General features: G+C 42.6%; 1 protein-coding gene across 1 annotated transcript in view; it reads left to right on the top strand.

Moving 5' to 3' along the window:
• The first annotated feature begins 2,201 nt into the window (after positions 1 to 2,201).
• The window catches only part of LOC141148750 (NADPH oxidase organizer 1-like), a 41,222-nt gene continuing 21,617 nt past the window's right edge, over positions 2,202 to 21,806 (top strand). The window contains exons 1-5 of the mRNA XM_073636459.1: positions 2,202 to 2,410; positions 6,307 to 6,387; positions 6,769 to 6,844; positions 14,163 to 14,340; positions 17,287 to 17,486. Of these exons, the coding sequence (XP_073492560.1) occupies positions 2,204 to 2,410; positions 6,307 to 6,387; positions 6,769 to 6,844; positions 14,163 to 14,340; positions 17,287 to 17,486 (742 nt within the window). The 5' untranslated portion in view covers positions 2,202 to 2,203. The remainder of the gene's footprint in view (positions 2,411 to 6,306; positions 6,388 to 6,768; positions 6,845 to 14,162; positions 14,341 to 17,286; positions 17,487 to 21,806) is intronic.

The raw sequence follows: 21,806 nt of genomic DNA, 5'->3' as shown, positions 1-21,806 counted from the left end.
CCTAAATGTCTGTAGGCAAAAAATCCAGGTATAGCAAAGTCCACTATAAAGGTAGCTGCAGCTCCTCTTGTCAGGATACTGCATCTCTTCTGCAGACTAGAAAAATAAATAAACAGAAGGTGCCGCCATCTAAGTGTATCAGTTTATTAAAAAACACGAATAAAACAAAGAGTTAAAATGCACTCATAGAAGTGGAGGAAAGATAGGCAAGTCATCAGTCCTAATGTGCTGGTCAGCCTCAGGAGACAGAGGGCCAGGAGGAAGCTGCGATGCCATTCTGGGTCTCTTGCTGTGGATAGTAGGGAGTGTGGCTGCGTAGCATCAGAAGAGGCTCCGCTAGTCGGGCAGGAAGGCGTAGAAACCCCAAGCTCAACATACCCACATTAAAGTGATTGTAAGCGATCAGCTTGTAAAACAACACATTCAGTTTAAAACTCATATGAAAGGCATAACATTTGTGTAATAGTTAAAATAAATAAATAAATATCTTTCTTTTTTATTTTTTTAAAGTGATCACATTCCCTCTGTTCCCTGTGTGCTGTATAAGAGCTGGGGGAGGAGAAGCCGCAGCACACTGATCTTCCCAGTGAAGGGCTGTGCAAGGGGAGGCGTGTCAGGACAAGTCTGATCATTGGAGGAGAGCACACTGAGTTCTCAGCATAGCTATAGAACTGACCACAGTGTGTTTTCCTGCTTAGTGTGGTCAGTTTTTAATAGGAAAGTAGGGACTGGCAGGAACACCAGAGATTTCTCACAAAGCAATACAAAGAGAACAGGATACTTTTTCATACATGTACATGGTACAGCAGGCACATTCCTATTACAGTGTGCTTCAATTATGAAATCAGCACAGCTGTGTGGGGCTCTGTATCATTTATTCAAAGATCTGTGAATGAATCAACAACAAGACCCTTCTGCAGTAGTGATTTGTAGTTCTCAACGGAATACAAGTGCAGTGATCAGCGCAATCGCAGTCCCTTGACACTTCTTCCAGCACTCTAACTGAAAGCCCAAACCTTGGTATAGGCAGGGAGCTGGAGGAAGAGTTTGCAGGCGCCTGGCATTGCACCATCCAATCCTGTGCCAATGTGAACATAAATAAATATTTAAATGCACATTTTTTTCCCTGCAAAAATATCTGCATTTACTTTTGAAGGTGAACTTAAAAGTGGTAGTAAAGCCTCTAGGTTTTTCACCTTAATGCATTCTATGCATGAAACCTTCTGTGATGCAGCTCCTCCCTAAACTCTCCCTTTTTCTTACCTGAGCCTGATTCGATCTAGGTGGATCGGATCAGGCTCAGCCCATGGGTGTCCACAAATAGGGGCAATTCTTTAGTCACTATTAAATGTTTAAAATCTGCAGACGCTCCACTTCTGTGTTAGTGTGATTACATCTGCTACATCCTCTACATCAAAAAAAATAAATGCAATTTTTTTTTTTTTTTAAATGATGCCCCCCCTTGAAAAAAGTTCTGTGGACGCCCACGGCTCAGCTGCTGTCTCTCTCCTCATTGGACAGATTGATATAGGCTCCCGTTGCTGTCAAAGGACGTAGCAGCGGGACTCGGGAGCGTGCCCACACAGGTGCCCCCATCCATGGAATGCGGTTCTCCGTGGGGGCACCCGATGAAGAGGAGGGGCCCGGAGCACCGGTGGGGCACCCCAGAAGAGGAGGATTGGATCTGCTCTGTGCAAAACCATTGCACAGAGCAGGTACATATGGGCATGTTTATCATTTTTATTAATAAAAAAACGAGGGTTTACAACCACTTTACCTTTTATTGATGTGCTTTGAACCTTTAATAAAAAGGTGACATGGTTTTGGCGAGGTCTGTGTATGCACAAGGTGTGGGATCGCACATGGACTGAATTAAAAAGAAAATGGGGAGAGAAGGATAATTTACAAGACTACACACTCAGATTGCTTTGTTGTATTTTTATATATTTACATAAGTTGGAACTGTATTTGTATCTTTGGCATTGATATTTATTATATATTTACATAAGTTGGAACTGTATTTGTATCTTTGGCATTGATATTTATTAACAAATGGGGACACTGTTTGCATAGGTTTTTCTTTTTTTATTGCAGCAGAGAGATATACTTTGTTATTTTATACACAAATGAATACATTGTTGGTTAGCAGTTTTTTGTTTTATACAGGGATTGTAGAGGGGTGTTGGATTACTTTTATCACATAATGGTGAGTGTGTCCCATCCTCAGGTGGGAGGTGGAGGACCTGGGTTGGGTGTTTTGGTCATGGTCCATCCCACCTGCGGTTTCTATGAATTCCAGCTCTGCACAGGTGAGCCAGTCACTATCGGAGCAGGTGACATCGGGACAGCAATGAGCAGGTACCCAGTGGATGCAAAAGCGATTGGATTAGTGCAGCATGGGAGGCAGAAGGTGAGGCACAGCAACTATGTACAGTATGCTATTTGCACAGTAGAAGTGGTTGTTTTAAGAGAGCTGTCGTACATTCCATTGCTTTTTTTTTTTTTTTACTTATTTTAATGTATTTTTATTTATTTTAATGTATTTTTATTTGTTTTAAAGAAAATGAGGGCATGAAATACAATATTTACACAAGACGAGCCTTGCAAGGATGTTAACACAGCACTGTTCCCAATATAGGATTCCTGAACGCCACATTTCCTATGACTTTAACCACGTCAGCCTTGGAAGGTTTACCCCCCTTGATGACCAAGCCATTTTTTGCGTTACTGCACTGCTTTACATTAACTGGCAATTGCGCAGTTGTGCGATGCTGTACACAAATAAAATTGATGTCCTTTTTTTTTCCACAAATAGAGCTTTCTTTTGGTGGTATTTGATCACCTCTGCGGTTTTTATTTTTTGCGCTATTAACAAAAAAAAGACCGACAATTTTGAAGAAAAAATATTTTTTATTTTATGCTTTAAAACATACCCAATAAAAAAAATGTAAAAAAATCAAATTTCTTCATCAATTTAGGCCAATATGTATTCTTTTCCCAATATGCGATTTTGTGCAGTGGGTCTGGGGCGCGCGCAATGGCCGCCGGGACCCGCCAATTGTTCACAGGAGAGGCAGAATAGCGGTGTCTGCCTATGCAAACAAGGAAGACCGCCGTTTTGTGAGGGAGGAAGATAGAGATCTTGTGTTTCTGCTAGGCAGAAACACGGATCTCTGTTTTCCCCCAGTCACAGCATTGCCTCCACAGTTAGAAAGCACTCCCTAGGAGCACACTTAACCCTTTGATCACCCCTGATGTTAACCCCTTGTCTTCCACTGTCATTAGTAAAATCACAGTGCATATTATTTAGCACTGATAATAAAATAGTGTCACTGGTCCCCAAAGCGTGTGAAACGTGTCAGTCATGTGTCCGATTTGTCCGCTGCATTGTCGCAGTCCTGCTGAAAACTAATATGACTAAACGAAATCATTTTTAAATTGAATTTTATTACAAATTACCTTTCCTTTTCAATCTGCAGCCGCTGTAATTTTCTATAAATGCAATATGGCTACCTGGAGTTGTTCTGTACACAGAGTTTGTACTGACCACTCCCCAGAAACATAATTTCCTGCTTGTGTGATTGGCTCACCAATTTTCCCAGAAGTCTGCCTAAGATACAGATTTCAGATTTCAGGTATCCCCTGCAGCAAAAATAAAATTTTTGCTGAGATACTTCCAATAGGAACATGTCTAATGGCCACACACGATCCGAATATCGAAGGACAGATCGTACGACCGTTTTCACTTAATAGTCGCAAGTAGGAATTGAATAGGTAGATAAAGTCACGAAAATTCTCGTACGACAGAAAAAAAAAAGGAAGTGATGTCATGTGTTGTAATGTATTTGTACTGTATTTTCGGACGACAACTATACTGACTAAACGAAAATCGTACGATCTGGAATCGTACAAGGAAAATTTTCGTGCATGTGCGATCGAAATAATATCGGATGAACTGTCGTGATCGGATGTCGAAAGTAGTGTACACACGATCCGAAAATCGTACGATTCTTCCTCGGACAACCGTTTTCGTCCGATATTCGGATCGTGTGTACGGGCCATAAAGTGGTGGAGGCCCAGCAGCTTTTCTCATTGGTGCCCTGCAGCTGTCACAGCTGACTGATAATTATGAAACCACTCCCATTAGACCCACTCCGCACCGAGGCACAGAGGAACACTCATGGATTTCTTCAGAATAACAAAAGATAGGAATCTGCAACAAAGGTTGTTATCCTTGCAATGTAAATAGATCACCCAGAAGGGAATGTTTTTCTCTCAACAAAAGTGGAGTTACGCTTTAACCTCTTGCTGACCAGCCGCCATCATTATACTGCAGCAGGTTGGCTCTCTTGCGCAAACTGCCATAGGTGTACGTCGGTCTGTGCAAGGAGGATAGCCGGGCGCCTGCCACGCGCTGCGGGAGCATGCCCGAGGGTCCTGCAAACTCGATATCTGCGATCGCTGTGTACAGAGGCAGAACGGCCTGTGTAAACAAGGCGATTCTCCGTTCTGCCTAATGACATGTCAGAGATCTTCTGTTCCCAATGATCGGGAACAGTGATCTCTGTGTTGTCCCAGTGAGCCCATCCCACTTACAGTTAGAACACACCCAGGGAACAGTTAACCCCTTGATCACCCCCTAGTGTTAAGCCCTTCCCTGCCAGTGTCATTTTTACATTGATTGCTGCATTTTTATAGCACTGATCAATGTAATAATGTCACTGGTCCCCAAAAAGTGCCATTTGGGGTCAGATTTGTCCACCACAATGTCGCAGTCCCGCTAAAAATCACAGATCACCGCCATTACCAGTAAAAACAATAAAAAAATAAAAGTCCCTAAATCTATCCTGTAGTTTGTAGATGCGATAACTTTTGCGCAAACCAATCAATATACGCCTATTGCGATTTTTATTTACCAAAAAAAATGTAGAAGAATATATATTGGCTTAAACTAATGAATAAATGTGTTATATATATATATATATATATATATATATATATATATATATATATAAATTTTTTTTTGGGGGGGGGGATATCTATTCTAGCAGAAACTAAAAAATATTGATTTTTTTTCAAAATTGCCAGTATTTTTTTGTTTATAGCGCAAAAAATAAAAAGCGCAGAGTTGATCAAATACCACCAAAAGAAAGCTTTTTTTGGGTACAGCGTCACACGACTGTGCAATTGTCAGTTAAAGAGGCGCAGTGCCATATTGCAAAAAATGGCCTGGTCAGGAAGTGGGTAAAACCTTCCGGAGCTAAAATGGTTAATTCAAAATGCAAAGGTGAGAGCACCCCAAATTCTACTTTACTGTCTCTTGTCTCTCAGTGCGAACGATCGTCCGATTTTCCTCGTTGTTTCACAGCAAATCGGCACCGATGAATGAAAAATCGTACGAAAATTCTTGTACGACAAAGCCTTTTTGTTTGCTGTTTATTGTTTCTGATCATGCGCAGTCTTTCCTTTCTGATTAAACGTTAAACGTTTAATCAGAATTAAATGTTCTGATACACATTAAACTGAAATCGTTTGTTCCCGTACGAGAAAAAGTTTGGAGTTTGTCACTTCAGGAACTTCTGTACGAAAAGTCGGAATCGGCTGTCGAAAGTTGTGTACACACTATACGAAAATCGTACGAAAGTTCCTCGGATGAAAATAATAGTGTGTGCAACAGTGTTAATTTTGGCAGCAAATTTCAATTTAGTTTTAGTCTTAGGACTAAAATGGCATTTTAGTTTTAGTCCCATTTTATTCTTCTGCAATTGCTTTAGTTTTAGTCGTATTTAGTCGACTAAATCTCCAGTTCATTTTAGTCAACTAAAACTCATTTTAGTCGTCTAAAAATCAAATGGGTGTAGTTAAATTGTAATGCATTAGTTAACATTTCTCTACAATTTCCAAACTCATTATATACTGCTGGAGTGAAAAATCTAATGTTATTATTTATGGTATTGAGGTATAAACATGCACTACAGACAAGTGTTAATTTTGAAGTCAAATTTCAATTTAGTTTTAGTCTTAGTCTTTTGACTAAAATGCCATTTTAGTTTTAGTCGTATTTTAGTCATCTCAATTGTTTTAGTTTTAGTCGTATTTTAGTCGACTAAAATAGTATTCATTTAGTCGACTAAAATGTTTTAGTCGTTTTAGTCAACGAAATTAACACTAATATACAAGTCTTTAGCTACTAAGTAAGCATAACAGCATCAACCACAAACATTATTGGGCTCAGTTGAAATGGGTGATTTTTTAAAATATATTCTCTGGAATTTGTGCATCATTTAATGTTTTCTATGCTTGCAGCTGTACATGTTGTCCATTCTGTGGTCTGATCGCAATAACATCATCATATACAGAACCTATGACAGCTTTAAGGAACTTTCAGTAAGTATTATGAATTAGGGTGGACCTAAAGTTTATTTCAGAGATCAAGGAAAATTTTCTTGATCAGCAGCTGCAGCCGCCAATCAGTATCAGTATTCAGACAGTGGAGTGTTCTGCCGTCAGAATACAATGGCACAGCGGGCAGGATTCCTCTATCCGCCTGGCTGATCAAAGAAAAAAAAAAAAAAAACAAGACATCTATGGCTAGCTTCAGGCTTACCATTATTACCTACTAACCAACCTTCTCTATCTGACAATAGGACATATAATTATCTGACCATAAATGTCCCTGTCATTGACTGGTGGACCTACACTTGAATAGATATATTGTACACCTTAGTAGTCCTGTAATTTAACAAGTGTTTTCCTTTGATCATTCAGAAACTGCTCTTACAGACCTTTCCATTGGAGGCCGGGCTTGTCAATAAATCAGACAGGACACTTCCCATACTGAAAGGTAAGCCATCCATTTTACCTAGAATTGACAGGCTGGGTATGCTCTACAACTGGGTTCACCAAACTTTCTAAAAGGGCCAGTTTACTGTTCTTCAGACTTCAGGGGGGCTGGACTGTGGCCATCAGAAGAAAATAACCCAGCATCAATGGGAGTAAAAAATGCCTCATCTTTGGTTTTAGTGAGAGGAATTGTGCCCCATTGTTTGCGTCATTGGGAATAATTGTGCCCCATCACTGGAGTCATTGGCAGGAATTGTGCCTCATTGTTAGTGTCATTGGCAGGAATTGTGCCCCATCATTAGTGTCATTGGGCACCATTCTTGGTATCATTGAGGAGTTATTCCCTATCGTTGGTGTCATTGGTAGGAATAGTGCCCCATCGCTGGCATCATTGGAAGGAATTGTGCCCCTTTGTTGGTGTCAATGAATGAAATAGTGTCCCAAGGGTCAGATAAAAGCAAGCAAAGGGCCACTTTCAGCCTCTGGGCTGCAGTTTGGAGACCACTGCTTTACAACATGGTGCATGTATAAGTGACCCTGTCAACTTACCAAAAATATCAAGATGAAAGTGTTCTGCAATAGTGGAGCTCATAAGTGGTGGTTATCAAATTAATCTGGGCCTATAGTAAGATTTCACTGTTTTACTATTAAAAACATTGAAGAGTAGAGTTCTAAATTATTACAAAAGCCCATAGGTGACTGGTTCTCTTTACAGCATCCTTTCTTAACCTTTCTACTCCAGAGGAGGAACCTTTGAAATCATTTTCAGATCTCAGGGAACCCCTGCTAAAACCAATTTATTGGTCAGGGGTAGGATGGCTCTTACATTAGTAAGCAGTAGGACGACTACTCCTTAGACTAGTGATCAGTGGGAAAAATACCCCTTACATTGGTGGTCAATGAGAAAAATGCTCCTTACATTGGATGTCCGTGAGAAGAATGCTCCTTACACTGGATGTCAGTGAGAAGAATGCTCCTTACATTGGATGTAAGTGAGAAGAACGCTTCTTACATTGAATGTCCGTGAGTAGAATGCTTCTTACATTGGATGTCAGTGAGAAGAAAGCTTCTTACATTGGATGTCAGTGAGAAGAACGCTTCTTACATTGGATGTCAGTGAGAAGAATGCTCCTTACATTGGATGTCAGTGAAAAGAACGCTTCTTACATTGGATGTCAGTGAGAAGAATGCTCCTTACATTGGATGTCAGTGAAAAGAACGCTTCTTACATTGGATGTCAGTGAGAAGAATGCTCCTTACATTGGATGTCAGTGAGAAGAATGCTCCTTACATTGGATGTCAGTGAGAAGAACGCTTCTTACATTGGATGTCAGTGAGAAGAATGCTCCTTACATTGGATGTCAGTGGGAAGAAAGCTCCTTACATTGGATGTCAGTGAGAAGAATGCTCCTTACATTGGATGTCAGTGAGAAGAATGCTCATTATATTGGATGTCAGTGAGAAGAATGCTCCTTACATTGGATGTCAGTGAGAAGAATGCTCCTTACATTGGATGTCGGTGAGAAGAACGCTTCTTACATTGGATGTCAGTGAGAAGAATGCTCCTTACATTGGATGTCAGTGAGAAGAATGCTACTTATATTGGATGTCGGTGAGAAGAATGCTCCTTACATTGGATGTCAGTGAGAAGAATGCTCCTTACATTGGATGTCAGTGAGAAGAATGCTCCTTACATTGGAGGATAGTGGGAAGAATGCTCATTACATTGGTGGTCAGTGGGAAGAATGTTCCTTAATTTGTTGGTCAGCAGCAGGGTGGATTTGATTTAAATCAAGTTGATTTAAATCACTAGTAAAAAGGCTTTATTTAAATCATAATTTATAAAGAGCAACTGTCATCTCTGTTCTGCAGTGGCTTCTCCTCTGACCCGCTGCTGAATCACCGACAGTCCCATTCACTTTAATAGGATGGCTGGTGATGCGGCAGTGACACAACAAGGTGAGGGACGTGGCGGCAGCTGGTGAGTGGATGGCCGCTAACATGTGATCTGATTTTTTTTTTTTTTTAATCATTGATTTATATCCACCCTGGTCAGCAGGAAGAATTCTTCCTCCATTGGTGATCAGTGGCAAGAATACTCCTCACATTAATGGTCAGCTGCAAGAATGTCTGTTGCATTGGTAGTCTGTGAGGAGAATGCTCCCTAAATTGGTAGGCAGTGTTGGCTAATGCAGTTAGCTGGCCCACCACTAAATGGCTCAGTTCCCATTAGAGTATGGTAAAGGGAAATTTGTAATTTGGTGTTAGCTCCCCTTTTATGAAAGTTCCTACTCTAGTGATGTCATATGTGTAGTTAGTGCACATATAAATGCCAGTGTGGGAGGGGCCCCGGGTAGACGGGGCATGGGAGTCAGAAACCCCAAAGCTGTTGCTAAAATGACTGCTACATTAGCTGTTCCGTGCCAAAGAGCATAGTGGAAGGGTTAGAACTTTTGATGACACTTTTGAAGCTGCTCGTACCTACCTGTCCTAGTATAGTGATCACAGGTACAGGAAGTAAAGGAAAAAACTCCCTAGTTGGTCCAAGACAGGAATTAAAACTCGATATCAATTGTATACTCTATGTAAAAACCAAATCCAAAACATTCTGGCTTAAATTAAGCTTTAAAGCTCAAATTTTGGCACAAAATAACTTTAACTTAAAGTGGAGCTCCACCCAAAAGGGGAAGTTCCGCTTTAAGGCCTCCTCCCCAGTTCCTGTTTGTGAAATGGAGCTTTTGGGGAGGGGGGGTATTTAAGGGTGTCCTGGCCCTAACCCTCTTTCCCTCAAAAATACAAAAAGGACTATCAAAAGAAATAAAATCTCTTTTACATCCAAGAAATGTCCGGCGCCCAATGACTTTTACCATCTTTGCACCCACTATGCCTCACAACCCACTACATATTGAAGGATGTCAGCTATCTTTGGTCTTCAAAGTCCTCATTAGACTGGACAAGGCCGGAGACCTTGCTACACATATATTCCTATGTGCTTTGTAAGCCTAGCTATGAGGTTAGATAGGGTTCTGCCCTCATCCCCCAGGGTCATCCAATCACATAGCTAGCAAGAAGATGGATGCTTATTAACTGGTGTTTATCTACACTTAGAGCACTTTGCTCCTGGGACAAACAGTGAAAAGAGGAATGTTGAAGTTCAGAAAGTGGACACTCCCCCCCTCACCCTGCATTCCTCTTCCTGCACTGCAGATCTCCATCTCCCTAAAGTACCCCACATTCTCAAGTTGTAAAGTTGGGCAGTATGCCCTTTGCCTCTGCAGGTTTAAAGGATAGCGATACTTTCATATAAGGTAGAGGTATATATATTCCTCTGCCTTCTAGTCTAAACTAGCCCACTCCTTCACCCTAGATGTTTAATCACCTGGGTCGGATAGACACCTATGCAGCACAACCCTATGGACTTCTAATGGGCAATCTCCTGGGAAGTTTATGTGGTTCTACTTTGCAGATGTGAAGATTCCACCAGGCCTCAGTGCCCTGATCCAGGTAAATATACAGTAGATTTGTAATAGAAGGTTAGTTTAGTTCAGGAGTGTGAGGAAAAAGAGTAGCTCTACTTTTTACAAGATTACAGCTATCCTTTAAGAATTTTCCACTTTCTCCAAAAGGAAATGTTCAAATTTGACCGTTATCATGGAAGAACATACACTTAGATTCAAACTAAAAAATGTCAGTTGAGGAATTAACTTGCAATCTTATTAGTTGGAAGTGGAACTAAACCCATCAATTTAAAAGGATAGTTCACCTTTACAAAAATGCAGGTATGCAGGTAAGGGATTTTTGTAGATTAATACAAATTGAACAGCTCTGACTTAAGATGAGTAATGTCCTTGCTATAGGTGTAGGCCATTTACATACCTCATGAAGCCTGACTGGAATACTACCAGGACGTTGCTAAGTACTCCCAGGATGTTGCTAAGTGAGGCCTAGTGGTCACTGCTCACCTCCACCATCACAGGAGTAAACTGTTTCTCTGATTCAAACCCCCTCACATAATCTCTCTCCCGGATGCAGTAGCTCTGAGCTCAGCATTTGAGAGCTCACTCCTGTGATGGTGGAGGTGAATGAATGAATGAATGATTTGTAAAGCGTTGCAAATGCGAACTGAATTGCCTCAAGGCGCTAGATGCATTCTCTGTTGTCAGCTTCTTAGAAAAGGAAGGTCTTTAGTTTTTTCCTGAAGGCCTGGTGGTTTTCTTCCATGCGGATGTTGGTTGGAAGAGCATGCCATAGTCGAGGTCCTTGGACTGCGAATCTTCGTTCTTCCTTTGCTTTGTAGTGGTATTTGGGAATGATAAGGAGGTTTTGGTTAGCTGATCGAAGACTGCGATTCGGTGTGTAGTGTTTTATTTTCTCCCGGAGATATAGCGGAGCGTTTACTTGTATGCATTTGTGGGTGAGGCAGAGGGTCTTTAATGTGATCTGATTCTTCACGGTTAGCCAGTGTAGGCTCTTTAGGGATGGGGAGATGGATTCCCAGTGTTTTTTTCCTGTTAAGAGTCTTGCCGCCGTGTTTTAGATGAGTTGCAAGTGTGCAACCTGATATTGGGGTAGTCCTACGTAGAGCGAATTTGCGTAGTCGAGTCGGGACTTGATGATTATTCCCACAACTGCCGCTTTGTCCTCTTCTGGGATGAAGGGGATGAGTCTGCGTAGCTGGCGGAGGAGATGGTGGGATCCGCTCACCACTGATCCTATTTGTGCATCCATTGTCCTTCCTGAGTCAAAAATAACTCAGAGACTCTTGGCTTTGGTGCTTGGAGAGATGGTCTGTCCGAGGATGGTGGGAGGTGTCCACGGAGTCTTTATTTTGGAATTTTTGTTAGCTTGTAGGAGAAGAAGTTCTGTTTTTGATCCATTGAGTTTGAGGGAGCTAGTGGTCATCCAGTCATCTATTAAAGTGAGGCATTTCTGTAATTGCTGATGAAGGTCTTTTTGTCCGTTGATGCGAAGGTAGAGTTGGGTGTCGTCAGCGTATGAGTGGAAGCAGAGATCGGTTTTCCTGATGATATTGAGACGTGGGCGGATGTAGATGTTGAATAGCACTGGTGACAAGGGTGAGCCTTGAGGGACTCCACAGGAGACTGCCTGGGTTTCCGAGGTGAATGTTCCTAGTTTCACTGTCTGGGAGCGATTCTCTAAGGATGTAAACCATTTTAGAGCAGAATCTGTAGCTCCTGCAACTTCAGCGAGGCGGACAAGTAAAGTATTGTGGTCCACTGTATCGAATGCTGCGCTGAGGTCTAACAGTACCAGGTGACTCAGTTCTCCATCGTCTGCTGCTTCAAGGGCGTCGTCCCATATTTTGAGAAGTGCTGTTTCTGTGCCATGGCCTGGGTGGAAGCCTGATTGCAGAGGGTCCAGGAGTTGGTGTGTGTCCAGGTGGCGTTGTAGCTGCTGTACTACTGCTTTCTCTATAATCTTGGAGATGGCGTTGAGGCTAGTTATTGGTCTGCGGCAGTTAGGGTCCTTAGGGTCGAGATTGGGTTTCTTTAGCAGGGGTTTGACGATGCCTTGCTTGAGGGAGGTTGGCACAGTCCCTTCTTTGAATGATTGATTTATGAGATGTGTTAGGGTAGGGGCCAAGATGTCGGAATATTCTTTAAACAGTTTAGCGGGGATGATGTCGTTCGGTGATGTGCTGTCTTGAAGGCTTCTGATGATGTTTTTAGTCGTGTCCGTGGTGATTGGGGACAAAAAGAAATTCGGTGGTTGAGTGATGTTCGTGTCGATATCCTCTTTTTGCTTTGGTTGAGTGAGGTTGGTTGTTATTTTCTGATGGATTGATTTCCGAATGTTGTCGATTTTGTCGATGAAGAAATTGTTTGCTGGGGGCTCTAAGCAGGTCGGGTTCATTGACTGAGCAACTATTTTGAAAAGTTCCCGCGGACGGTTTAAGGCGGATGAGATGGTGTCTATGTTCTTTTTTGGCTTTGAAGATTGCCTTGTGGTATTTCACAGTGAGTGCTTTGTAGTTAGCATGGTTTTCCTTGGTGGAATTTCTTCTCCATGCTCTCTCAGCTCTTCTACGTTCTTGCTTGAGTAGGGTGAGAGTGCCATTAAACCAACTCAAGTTTTTTTGCGGACGAGTGTTCTGCGTTTTGGCGCCACGGAGTCTGCTGTTTGTAGTAATACATTGTTTAGGGAGTTGAGTGTTTGTTCTGTTGAGAGGTTTGAGTTTAGCAAAAGAATTTTGCTTGATAATGTAGTTTTGAAGAGATCAGAGTGAAGTTTCTTCTGAGATCTATTCCAGTGTGTTGCTGTTGCGCGTTTCTGTTTTTGGAGGATGGTGTTAGTGGTGATTTTAAATTTGATAGCATGGTGGTCCGTCCATGGCAGTGGAGTGTTGTCAAATACGTTGATGTCCATATTCTGTTTGAAGATGAGATCTAAAGTGTGTCCTGAACCATGCGTGGGAGAATTTATCAGTTGTTGAAGGCCAAGTTCTTCCATTTGGTTGACGCAGGCGGTTGCGATGGAGTCTTGGGCAGAGTTTGCCACAGGTTAAAATCCCCAAGTACTAGAAGGTTTTTGGTTTTCAAGGTGTGTATTGAGAAGAATTCAGTGAGCAGAGTAAGGAGATTGGTCTTTGGTCCTGGTGGTCTGTAGCATAGTAGTATGTGAATGGTGTCTTGAGGTGTTGTTTGAAGATGCAGTGAGAGTGTTTCCATGAAAGGCACTGAGTTCTGTAAGTTTGGTTTGGTGAACCCAAGATGTGATTTGAAAATCACTGCTAGGCCTCCTCCTTTTTTTCCGATTCTATGCTCGGTTAGGGTGAACAGTGATGACTAGGCCTCACTTAGCAACGTTCTGGGAGTACTTAGCAACATCCTGGGAGTATTCCAATCAGGCTTCATAAGGTATGTAAATGGCCTTCACCCATAGCAAGGGCTTTATTCAACTTTAGTCAGAGCTGCACAGTTTGTTTTTTTATCTACAAATGTCCCTTAGCTGCATAAGCAGTTTTGTGGTAAAGGTGAACTATCCCTTTAATGGTTAAAAAAAACAGTTACATTCCTGGAATGTCAGGCATTTGTTTGTGCTCTCAACCACAACGGTCAAACCATAAAATGGCTGGTTATAAAACTGATCACATGTGCAGGACCATGGTAGCTGCAGATCAAACAGAGGCTAAGATGGCAGATTCCATGGCTGAAAGGAATAGGAGGGTTTAGTTCTGCTTAAAAAGAGATAATACTTGTTTCTGTATATGGTATTTGATAAACTCTATAGATCCGTTTATTCTTTTTGATCAAGAAGGACCTACAATTTACTCACTGGATTTATTTTTATTTTTTTAGATGTTCCGCTGCTTTTCCGGACTAGATTCTCATCGCGTTTCATGGATAGGCTCTATCTGTTGGAGCTTTACTCCCAGGAGCTCCTCCAAGCTGACCCCAAGGTCTCCCAGTGCGAGGATGTCATTAATTTCTTCTCTCCTAACACCCAGGATCTGACCCCATCCTTCCCTGAAAACAGGTTTGAACAGCTATGGCATACAATGGTTTTCTCGCTATAAGAGGGGTAAAATGCTGCTCCAGGTTAAGCTCAAACTCTTTCTACTGATTAGTGGCTCCCCGATCTCAGCTCTTTCATTTTCATTAGTTTAATGTCTGGGCTCTAATATGAGATCAGGTACTCTGAGATAAACTGCCAATGAAGCTACTGCTGCAAAATGATTTCATTCTGTAAGCATCTTAGGCACATTCCCTTACACCCAGTTTGGCCCTTGTAGATTAATTTTGTTTAAGGACTCATGCACAATGAACATTTTTACAGCTGTTGTTTTTAAATGCAGGCATTTTTTTTCTACAGCCAGTAAACTCCCCAGCATGTTATCCTATGTGTCCATGCTGTTATTAGGGTTTTTTGGCAGGGGTGTTTTCTGACTGGAAAAAATCCCAGAACTAGTGGGTTTTAAGTGCTGTGTTTTGCATTCAAATGCAGGGCCACTCATGCGTACGTTTGGGCTCAGTTGTGTCTGACCTGCTTTTACCTGCAACACTAATGGATTTAAATTGCCTACAAATTTCTGTACAAAGATATGCAAAACAGCTTCCTGGTGGTCATCCACACTGTATAATTGAAGTCATAAAAGTAATTTGGATACTGCTCAATTACATTTTAGGCTGGGTTCACACTACCTTCGCATGCAGCTCACAGCAAGGGTCCGATGTGTCCCCGTTCACAGGGCCGTCTTTAAGGCAAAAGGGTCAGGTGCCCTGGGCCCCATCATTGCTGTGGGGCCCAAAGCAGCTGCCTCATACTTGCCAATTATCCCAGTTTAAATTCCCTTGTCCCTTGAAGTTTTAGTCCTGTGCTGTGTCCCGATATCTCAGTGTGAAGTGCTGCTACTAATGCTGTCCAGCTCTGCCCTATTGTTGTGTACAGATGACTCACCCGCAGACCCTGTGTTTACATGTAAATACCGGCATTGATATTTAAATAGAGGCTGCATTCATATGTAAATAGCCACAGCCAAGCAGCATTGATATGTAAATAAAGGCAGCATTCATATGTATATTATGCCCCCCTGAGGTCATATCCACCATCACCTATACTGAATGCTACCCACTGGGGCGGTAAAGGAGCTTGAAAGTTCTGCCTGCAACTGTGGTCATTAAGCCTAACATCAGCCTGTTCTGCAAAGGTAAGAAAATTGGGGGGGGGGGGGGGGTATTGTGTGGTGGGGTGGGCAGAGGTAGGCAGAGAAGGAATTACATTTTCAGTGCACAGATGAGCAAAGAGGGGATGTATAGAAGTAAGGAAGGTGGGTGCAAAGATGAGCAGAGGAGGCAGGTAGTTAAAGGGGTGGAGGGTTGGAGTGGAGAGGATGGGGGAGGTTTGGGGTGCATAGGTTAGCGTGGGTTTTAGGATGCAAATGCATACTGACAGGTTGTATAAAAATGTAGGTCACATGTAGGGCAGCCCATTCATTTCAATGGGCTGATCTATGCGCTAGAAATGCGGAAGAAAGTCCCTAATGCTTTTTTAAAATCACATGGTTCCACAGCACATATCAGCAGATGCGTGAGGGTGTCATTAACAATCTGCTAAAGGGCAGCATGTTTCTGTGGTGTCAGGAAAGTGATTTTGCATCCGTTCTGGACACACACAAATGTGAACGCAGGCTAAATGTCTCAGTTACATTGGTGGTTAGTGTAAATCTTCTCAATACATTGGGGCTTGGTGTACAATCCTTTCATTCATACTAGTGGTCAGTGTGAAGTTCCTCCTTACATTGGTGGTCAGTGTAAATCCCTCCTTACATTGGTGGTTACTGTGAATACTTATATTACATTAGTGGTTAGTGTAAACCCCTATTATATAGGTGGTCAGTGTTGAATGTTGGTAGTCGGTAAAAAAAAATCAGCATTGCCATTGATCACACCCTCCCCCCAGCACTGCCACTGATCCCAAGAGTTCTAGGATCCCTAGGAGTTTTCTGTCTATTGATGGGTCCCCTTAACACCCCAGTCCACGGTGTGCAGGCAGTGAAGAGATGATGTGCTGTAACCTCTAGCAACCAGTGAGCAGTAATGATGTGCAGGAACCTCTAGCAACCAAGCAGTGAGCAGTTTTGATGTACAGTAATCTCTAGCAACCAATCAACAAGCAGAAATCATGTGCTGTAACCTCTAGCAACTAACCAGTGAGCCATAATGTGTGCTGTAACCTCCAGCAACCAGTCAGTAAGCGGTACTGATACACTCTAACCTCTGACAGCCAATGGCAATCACTGCCTGATCTGATTCAGTAAACTGATTTTGAGTCTAGCTGCTATTTATTGTATGTCTCAGAGCAGGTGGAGAGTGAAATTGCATGGAGGGGGGGGGGCAAGAAAATGTTTGCCCAGGGTCCAATCAATATTAAAGGCGGCCCGGCCCGTTCACCATTTCAGGTCCTATTCCAGACCAGATTTTTGTCTGAATTAGAACCTGAAACGGTCCAAAAGACGCACAGGACTCCTGTGCAAATCCCCCCCCCCCCCCCCGGAGCCACAGCGGAGATATGTGAACCGGCTGAGTAGAGAGATGGTCAAAATCTCCTGCTACTGCCAATTGGATGCGGGGAATGCAGGAACCCGCATCCAATTTCACAATAGTGTCAACCCAGCCTTAAGCACGCTTTAATAGCAAATCAAATGCAGAAAAGCAAAGTCTACGCAAGCCCTAAGAAATTCAAATTTGGGGCATGAGTTTAAATTCACATAGCCCTTGGCTTTTTCATGGAATATGATTGGCTGAGGGTTATAATTGCTTCCCTCTACTAAGAACTTTTTAAAGTGTACCTTTTAAAAGGATCTATACTGTAATAAAGCAACCATAAACAGCACACAGCAATATGGTTAGTTTAGCCTAAATAAATTCTGTAAAACAGAGCAGAGGTTGATCATGACTTGTGACTAGTGTCTGTTGTTTGTAGTCTGGTAATACTACCGCCAGAGAATGACCAGAAGCAAAAAGTGATGACCTCCCCATCAAAGTCAGAACAGCCCAGCACACAGCCTATTGTATCAGAACCTTACCTATGCCTGGACACCTATGAAACAAAAGACACTAAGAACCAGCCATTCAAGGTCCAGAAGAATGAACAAGTCGATGTCCTCATCAAGGATGTTACTGGTAGGTCAGAGACCTAAAAAAAGTTTTTCTTAACTGCAGAAATAGATGTTCCCAATTCTTTTTTTTTTTTTCTTTTTGTTCCAATAACATTTCATTGAAAAAAGAACAGGAAGAGCAACATGTAACTTACAGTAGTTTTGTGACAACAGTAAGTCAGAAAGCGATTAAGTGTCATTCAAGGAGACAGAATTACAGAATACGACACAGAATGGTGGACTATTCTAAGTGGTCAATAGGAAAAGTATGTAATCAGTAACAATAATCAAACCTGCGAGAGGGTCAGTTAAACACTGGTAGAGAAAGTGAGATATCTGGAGCCACATGTTTAGTAGAAAAAAAAAGAAGGGGGGGGGGGGAGAAATTACTGGGATCAAGAGCGTCTCCAGGAAGACATTGTACACCAGTAGGAAAGGGCCAACCCTTTCCTACTGGAGTACAATGGAATTGACGTGATCTCAGTTTAGGAAGAGGGAATTGTTAATGAGGGCAAAGGAGAGAGTTGGGAAATAGAAGAAGAGAAAGGGAAGGAAGAAGAAAGAATGGGAAAGGGAAAGGAAGAGGAAAAAAAAGGGGGAGGGAGAAAAGGTGGAGAGAGGACTAACTGCTTAGTTAATCTCTTCGGCATGCGCCCTCCCCCATCCATCCCCTCCTGGGGAGAGAAAAATCACAGAGGATACTAGGCCCATGGTAGCAGATGTTCCCAATTCTTAGTTAAATGCTAAATGTTCTAGTTGTTGGAGAGTTCAAGTTTTAACAGGTAAATTTTATTAGATTTTTCTAACAATATGTAGGGAAAGGTGGAGGATACAAGGTACAAAAACACATAGAAATCCAGGTTTGGAGTTAAAATAAACATTTGAAGCTCTTAGGTCCTTCAGAGAAAATTATAATTTTATCATTCATTCAATATATATTTGCCATTCAATTTGAATAAAGAGGTCAGGCCAAGGTTAGGGGAGGGGGTTAGTATTAGTGGGAAAGGGGGTGGATGCGTATACAAGTATACTTTGGATGAGGAGTTGGTTCATGTGCTGGGGTTGTTGTGGTTATCCATCAGACCAGACTTTATCAAATTTCACAGGGTAACCTCTGCTCATGTAGGTTAGTTGATATTCTGATAATATCCTTTGGATAGTAGTGTACCAGTCTCCATAGGACAGGAGGAGGGGGGAGTTTCCATTTAGGGAGAATTTCTGACCTTGCATACTATGCTACATATAAGAAGAGGAGTTTGCAATGATTAGATATGGTTGGGTCAGCGTGGATTTCCAGTTAAAAGATAAGTGGGTCCAGTCCCAATAAGATTCCCAAAACAATGCCATGTTTAGTTACCACTTGACACCAATAGTCTTGGTTTAGGGGAAAGCATCAAACCATTTCTAAGTATATTCCAGCTTCAGATTGGTTTTTATTGCAGGTACTGTAGCTCAAATTTCAGGTCAAACGTGGTGTCGTCCTTGATGGATGAAGTAGATTCTATGTGGAAATGTCTTCTATTTATAAAAAGGGATCTTCAGTTTGGAGGAGTGAAAATGTCATAAGTGTTGCGACGAGGGAGGAGAGTGGTTTGGCTAGGTTGAGGTGCAACAGCAGGGCCTCCATGGGACCTGTTCCAAGAGCATCTGAGATCTGATGGCATGAGCTGAATATTTGAAGAACATCCAGGGTTCAGGTTTTTACCAATACCAGTTTTAATGTTCCAGAATAAAATCTTTCTAAGATGTCTCCAACTTGCATGTTGACTCACTGGTTGATTAAGAAGCTACTTGGCAAATCGGGATCAATATAGATATATGTAAAGTTATGCAATTGCAGACCTAAAAGAGGCATGCAACATACAATCTGGAGGAAGAAAGGGGGATATAAGTGGGTGAATCGATAATGGAGAAGCCAAAGCAGTAAAGTTCAATTCCAGGCGGGGCGCATGGGTGGCATGGGATGGAGCGGCCGCTTCTAAACAGAGCTCCAGGTCTCACAGGGCTTTAAGCCACTAATACGGGGACATAAACACCCGAAAACGGCACCACAACAAGGCATCCTCGCAGACAATCACCTGTGCATGCCGAATTCTCAGAAGAAGAGACGTGGTGGCTACCAGAAGTCTCTTACACATCTCCTCAGATCTCAGGAACGGAGCAGCATGGCGAAAAATGGCGCTGGCTCCCCGCCCACCTCATCTGTCTCCCTTTCTCCTGTTAAAGATCTGCAGCAGCTGGACACAGAATCCCCAAAAAGTTGTGCGTACATACCCCTTTCTAAAGCAGATTTGGACATCAGTTTAGACACGTTATATAACAAACTGCTCACAAAATTTCAAACAGAGATCCAAAAATCCACAAGTACCCTATCCCAGGAAATCGCAGCAATAGGTACACTCACAGACTTGCTGGAAAATAAGCATGAGGAATTAACAATTGCTTTTAATGATCTCTCAAGGGAGCATGAAACACATTCATCGGCTGTTACACACTTGCAAGAGCATGTAGAAGATTTAGACAATAGGAACAGAAGGAGTAATCTTAGAATAAGAGGAGCTCCAGAATCACAGATTTAATCGCATACTCCACAAAAGTATTCCAGTTTCTGTTGCCAGAACAAGACCCCCGATCCTTCATATGTGATCATATTCATCGTGCATTAAGAGCCAAACCTCCTCCGGATAAACTGCCCAGGGACATTGTATTATGTATGAAGGATTTCTTGGTCAAAGAAGAAATAATGCTGGCTGCACATGGCATCAGAAACATCAATTTAGATGGAGTACAGTTACAGATCTATCCAGACATCACTTCAGTGCTCTCCACAGTAAGGATCTGGTACAGATGGGGTTTCCCCTTCAAACTAATTATTCCTCATAATGGCACTACATACATCGCCACCACTATCCCCGAAGGTCCGGACATCCTGACAAAATTGGGCCTTCTTGACCCCATCAACCTCCCACATACTCCTTCTACACCTCGTCCAGTTCCCATCTGGAACACCCTGGCATCACGAGGCGACAGACGCAGAACCAGACATGAAGCCGGTCAATGGAACTAGGAAGATCTACATATTTTTTTTTTTTATGAAGGATAACCAGAGGACCATTTTTTCTTTCTTTTTACACATTTTATTTTTGCCATATATATATATATATATATATATATATATATATATATATATATATCCTGTATTTATCAGCGTATAACACGCACTTTTTTCCCCTTAAAATCAGGGGGAAATCATGGGTGCGTGTTATACGCCGATCCCCCACTGATTGTGAGCAGAGGAGTGTACTCGGCTACGCTCGGCTAGTTACGCTCACAGTCACGCCTAGTCCCGCCCTATGATGGACATAACACAGGGACTGGGCGTGACTGTGAGCGGAGCTAGCCGAGTACACTCGGCTATGTATGTATATCGGCGGCGCTCGGCTCCGCTCACAGTCACGCCCAGTCTCGCCATTGGACTTGTGTTATGTCCATCATAGAGCGGGACTGCAAGAGGAGCCGAGAAAAGCCGTCAGGAGCCGAGATCCACAGGACCGGCTCTGTGTATCTCGGCAGGCACCTGGCCTAGGCTATAAGAAGATTGCCAAGACCCTGAAACTGAGCTGCAACATGGTGGCCAAGACCCAATGGCAAGCCCTAGGGGGGGGCCAGAGGGGGCCCTGACCCCCCCAACATTATGCTGTGCCCCACCATGTGCCCCCCCCCCCAATAAAAAAAAAATATATTTTTTTTTTTTACAAAAAATCAATGTCTAAGAGGGAGAGAGTCCCCAGTCAGCTCCTGCGGGTGATTCCTCCCCCCTCCCTTTGCTTGCTGATACTGCATAATGTGAGCGCTCACACAACCACGGCCGCCTGATCTGCTCCTTCCCCTGAATCCTCATTGGCAGAGAGAAGAGCGAGTTGCAGGAAGGACTCCACCAGGACTCTCAGTTACTGAAAAAACAGACTGATTTCTCCCATCCTTAGGACAGGAGAACCAGCCTGTAAATTCCAAGAGATGCCAGACAAGCGCTGTCAATAGCAGGGGCAAGACAGCAAGAGGAGGCTGGGAAGCCCCACAGTGGTAGAACACCAGGGCCCGGTGGCAAGACAACCTTTGCAACCCTGATAGTTCTCCCACTGCTTTGGATCCTTATATTTTCTTGGTATGCTGGTGACATATATATCTTGTTTTCTGCCACCCTGGGGAACCCCAATACAGTAGGAAGGGAGCTCACTGCAGAACATGTGAAAGGGCCCGTTGTGGAATCGTAGTAAAGGGCCCCAGTAAATATTTATATATCTCTATATATCTATATCTATCTATATCTATCTATATCTATATA

This window comes from Aquarana catesbeiana, linkage group LG06 (genome assembly GCF_042186555.1).
Source record: "Aquarana catesbeiana isolate 2022-GZ linkage group LG06, ASM4218655v1, whole genome shotgun sequence".
NCBI classification, from domain to species: domain Eukaryota; kingdom Metazoa; phylum Chordata; class Amphibia; order Anura; family Ranidae; genus Aquarana; species Aquarana catesbeiana.
The sequence above is the reverse complement of the archived record's forward strand: the minus strand, read 5'-3'. Positions and strand labels throughout refer to the sequence as shown.